This window comes from Filobasidium floriforme, assembly GCF_021052385.1.
Source record: "Filobasidium floriforme strain CBS 6241 chromosome Unknown HD553scaffold_10, whole genome shotgun sequence".
NCBI lineage: Eukaryota > Fungi > Basidiomycota > Tremellomycetes > Filobasidiales > Filobasidiaceae > Filobasidium > Filobasidium floriforme.
Window position 1 is genome coordinate 608,157 of NW_025763631.1, and position 4,918 is coordinate 613,074.

The following is a 4,918-nucleotide window of genomic DNA, read 5'->3' on the forward strand; positions in this document are numbered from 1 at the left end:
TCCCCTCAGGTCCATCTTCGTATATACCTTCGATCCCCGTAGGCGATCTAAGGTCTCCGAGATAAGCGGCAGGGGGGTCCTGTCCTTCTCGGTAATTTCGTTGAGGCGGCGGTAATCAATACACAGCCTCAATTCACCCCCTTTCTTCGGTACGAACAGTACCGGACTCGAACACGAGGATTTCGAGGGTCGAATAAACCCTTTCGCCTGGTTCTCCGCCAACCACGCCTTGAGAGCGTCCGTCTCCTTCTGCGAGTGGTTGTACAACTTCCCATACGTGGGAGTTGTGCCAGGCTTCAGCTCGATCGCATGATCGATCGAGCGCTTCGGAGGCAGCGAGTCTGCCTTCGTCTTGGAGAACGCTCCGAGGTACTCATGGTACTTCTTCGGCACAACGTCTCGCAACTTCTCCATGTACTCGGGAGGATCGAGTTCGTTTTGAATCGAGTCGGTGGGCTTGACGTCCCAGTCCCACAGGTCCGGCCTGCGGGCCCGCTCCTCATCCTCCCTCGTCATCTGCATTTGAGCCACCACGAGATTCTCCGTGATCGGCTCCTTCATTCTCGACAGCGGATCGATATTCCGCGTTTCTATCTCCACCTCGTCGGGGGAGCATACTACCTCTACCTTCTTGACGCATCCCTTCTTCAAACAGTCGTCCGCGAAGGTGACCGTATTCGTATCCCACTGGATGTGTGGGCTATGGTGTCGTAACCATGTAATCCCGAGGACCGCCGCGTACCCACACAAATCCGTCAAGAAGAACTCCGCCTTCTCTTGGTGCAATCCTGTCCGCACAATAGCATGTGCCTTCTGGGTGATCTGACCACCCACTATCTCTCTTCCGTCGATGACCGTGACGGTCCTAGGGTTCTCTAGGTCTATCACATCAAAGTTATGGATCCTCGCGAACGTCCGATCCATGAACATACCCGTCGCGCGCGCCCCCGGCGGCGACCTAGGGCTGGAGATATAGGTGATGGACATCATCACTAGCACATTGTATGCAGAGTAGTCCAGCCAGCCTATCATCATCCCTTCATAGCAGCCTGTGCTTGCCTCCTCGTGGCGACGCATGCAGGATTGAGCCCGCTGGTGAGAGGTCTGCCGTTTTTTTCCACGAGTCCACGTCCACGATCACCCACGTAGTCAAATTTTCAACGTCCACGTCGACCGAATCGAGCAGTTACTCAGCCGCCGAACAACAACGCATGGAAGAGCGACGAGCTCGTACTAGAACAGACCAGATCGAGAGACTCCGAAAGTGCAAAGGAGGAGAGGAACGGGTCACCCAGATCCTTCTTTATCGACTACCCGGTTGGAGCCTGACACACCTCGACGAGCTCTACAAACCAGTCGAAGTCGAAACAGAGCCGGAGATCCCTTTACCTTCGCCTCCATTCAGAGCATCGCAGAACTCGCCCTTGACTCCACCATCATACCAGTCTGACGACCAGGGAGGACCGAACCCTGAAGAGCTATCCAAGAAGCTGAAAGCGATCGAGATCGAACAGAACCGAACGAATCTCGCGATGATTTCGCCACTCCCCCGATGTACCGGTACCGAACTCGTCGGAGAATGGCTCAATTCGTTTGAGGCCGGGATGTTGGACAGGAACGTGGACGAAGACGATCTGAAGATGGCCAAGTATTGGAAGACGTGTATCGTGAACGACAGCCCGGCGCAAGCCTGGTACGACACGTTGGCGGAACAAGAACGCAAAAGCTTCGACTCGATGCGATCGAGCTACAAGAATCTCTTCGCTAGCACGAGGATCAAGTCGGACGCGGAGAGTCTCCAAGATCTGAGGAAGCTGAAGATCACTGACCAAGAACTGAACACTCGAGAGGCGAACGGAAGCCTGCGACATGAGTCGTTCGCTAGGGAGCTCCTCACCGCTGCCTCCCGCATCCCAACCGCGGCTATGTCGGACAACTTGAAGGCGAGTACTATGCTCGAAGGCTTGGGTCCCGAACTCAAGAAGCACCTACGCCTGACGTTGGGTAGGAATCCCGGAGTAAGGGAGGTCGTAGACGGGATTAGGGGTTTGACGGAGCTCGACATCGACGTCATGATGGAGCCTTACCGATGGAGGAAGCAGTTGGAGGAGATCCGCCGAGCTGAGACGAGCAGGGGCAGATCGTTCGGTTCTCAGATCGATCCTGGCCAGTCGGGGTTGCGACAGACCCCCTATCAACAAGAACCCATATTCCAGCGAGACGCAGCTGCGAATAGCGAAAACCAAGCGGTCGCGATCCCGATCGGACCTTTCAGCCTCACTCCGGAGGGGCAGCAGGCGTATACGGACGCGACGAAGGCGTGGTATGCGAGGTACGGCTTCGGTACACCATCTAGCTTGTCGAAGCCGTTCCCGATGTCGCCAGGCACAGCTAAGCCCGGCTCAGGCGAGTGCTTCAGGTGCGGTAACCTAGGGCATTTGAGGCCTCAGTGCAACGGGCGGGAAATCCCGGAGAACGAACAACGATACAGAGGTCAGGTCATGAACGAAGGCAGGCGACGACAAGGGCAACAACAAGGCCCAGCGAGCGGCAGGAATTACGGCTCGGGAGCGAACGCAACGGTGCCTATCCGAGGATTGATGGCTAAGTCCGGGTTCGGGCTGCCTGACGCATACGACAACGGCCTGGAAGGACCCGCGTGGGACCCGCCTTTTTGTGAAGCGGGAAACGACGAGGGGTTCGACCTGTAGCGGACGGCCGGATCCCGACGAAGATACCGCATGGTGAGACGAAGGTAGGAGGAGGTGAGGGCGAACGTCGGGAAGGTGTCGGGGAAGAGGTGCTGCGGGTAGGCCGAGTAGGTGGGGACGGAAGAGTGAAAGATCTAACAGACGAAGGATGGAGCGGAGAATACAATGAGGACGACGAAGAGGACGGACTAGCAAGAGGGCTGTCGGCGGGGATGCCGTTGAGGGACACGACAGTGACGGAGGACCCAATCGTCATGCCGCTGATTCTGAACGGTTGCATAAACGTTGACGGCATGGCGGACAACGGGGCGATGGTCAATGCGATAAGCTCATCATTTTACAAGAAACATCGGGCTTCGCTGGGTGAGACGACTGGCACGGCTCGTTCGCTGACTTCGGTATCGGGAGAGCGGATTGCATCGGGAGGACGCCTGAAGGTCGCGCATGAGCTGGTACACCCTGATGGCAGCGTGTACGTGAAGGCGACATTCTTCGTGATAGATACGCGGGATTCGTGGGACGTATTATTGGGGAAGCCTTGGCTCAGAACGGTCGGGGCGAAAATCGATCATACGGACGACCTAGTTGTGGTGAGTCTGGATGATGGGACAACCCGGTGTTGGGCAGGCGACGGGCCAAGACGCCATCGGGACGACGATAACGGCTTCGCGGAACAGCCGATACGAAGCTTAGGGTTAGGAAAGGACCTATCGGAGGAAGAACATAAAGTGGAAGTCCTCAAGAGGGTAAAGATCGGCGAAGACCTGACGGGCCCGCAGAAGGAGAGAGTGTTGAACCTGATTGCGGCTTACCATGGGGTATTCGCGGTCGATATGAGCGAACTTCGACCCTGTAGACATACGGGACATAGGCTCGAGGTGGATGGGAGCTCGAGGCTTACGAAAACGGCGTTTGGGAGGCCGATGAGCGATATACAGCTGAAAGCTGCGGTCAAGCTAGTCGACAATATGCTAGCCGCCGACATCATAGAGCAAGTCACGCCCGAGGTGCCGAAGTGTGTCGCGCCTACGGTCATGGTAGTGAAGAAAGGAAAGATGGAGCAGGAAGACGTGGATACGCTAGCCCAACTAGCAGATGCCGCGTTGAGGGCCGCAGGTGGGACGGAACTATGGAAGGAGGTGGAAGGGAGAATGGAAAAATCGTATCCGTATACGTCGACTGAGCGACCCTTTTCAGTCGGTACTAGGCAGGGAGGCCTGAAAGCCTCCCAAGCCCTCGCGGTGAGTTCCGATAGTGAATCTCGCCGCAACAAGGGAGCAGACACTGCTGATGTACCTGTCAGCAGTGCACCGAAGGAGACCGAGTTCAGGATGTGCCACAACTTCGGCCAGTTGAACAAAGCGACCCCGGTACTGAGTTTTCCGCCTGGAGACTTGGAAATGATGGTGAAACGCCACGCGGGTAGGCGCTGGATCTGTCAAGCCGATGGATTAGGAGCTTTTTTCTGGATTCCGGTGCGAGAAATCGACAGGCCGTACCTGTGTTTTTTCATACCAACCAGGGGCTACCTGATGTACAAACGCACGCCGATGGGACTGAACGGATCCCCCGGCACTTACTATGTCGCTGGAACACGAACATTCGGGCACTTACTGAACCCTGGGCGCTGGGACCGATGGATGGACGACTTTTTCACGGGTAGCGACGAATTCGAGACCCTCCTGTCAGATTTGGAGGCTTTCCTAAAAGCGGCTCAGAAGGACGACTACAAACTCTCAGCTGGAAAAATGTACCTCTTTGTATCGGAGGCAACAGTCGGGGGACATGTACTCTCGAGAAGAGGGATTGCTCCCGACCCGCAGAAGGTAGCCGCGGTGGTGAAATGGCCGAAGTTACACACCTCCCACGACGTGCTTTCGTTCGTCAATACAGCGGCTGTCTTTCGTAACTTCATTCCGAGGTTCGCCGACATAGCTGAGCCGCTATACAAACTGACTCAGTTGACGGGAAAGAGGGACGTAGGGAACAAACGAGGCGCCTACAAACGAGCGCTACAGGGAGAGATGATCGATGACCGATGGACGGAAAAACACGAGATCGCGGTAGGGCTTCTGAAAAAAGCGCTCACATCATGGCCGGTTTTAGTCGGTCCTCGATTTGACGGGACACCGTTCTACCTCTCGACGGACGCTTCCAGCTCGGGGATCGGCTGCCATCTGTGGCAGAAGGACGAAAACGGGTGCAAA

At 56.2% G+C, this 4,918-nt stretch overlaps 2 protein-coding genes across 2 annotated transcripts; both read left to right on the top strand.

Annotated features, from left to right (window-relative positions):
• Positions 1-1,211: 1,211 nt before the first annotated feature.
• Positions 1,212-2,711, top strand: HD553DRAFT_341932 (uncharacterized protein; the record flags this gene model as incomplete). Its single annotated transcript, XM_046182689.1, has 1 exon — positions 1,212-2,711. The coding sequence occupies one exon, from the start codon at positions 1,212-1,214 to the stop codon at positions 2,709-2,711; it is 1,500 nt and encodes a 499-aa protein (XP_046036900.1).
• A 734-nt stretch (positions 2,712-3,445) lies between these two features.
• Positions 3,446-3,709, top strand: HD553DRAFT_255471 (uncharacterized protein; the record flags this gene model as incomplete). Its single annotated transcript, XM_046177349.1, has 1 exon — positions 3,446-3,709. A coding segment is annotated over one exon (264 nt), but the record flags the coding sequence as incomplete, so codon positions are not given.
• Positions 3,710-4,918: the final 1,209 nt, after the last annotated feature.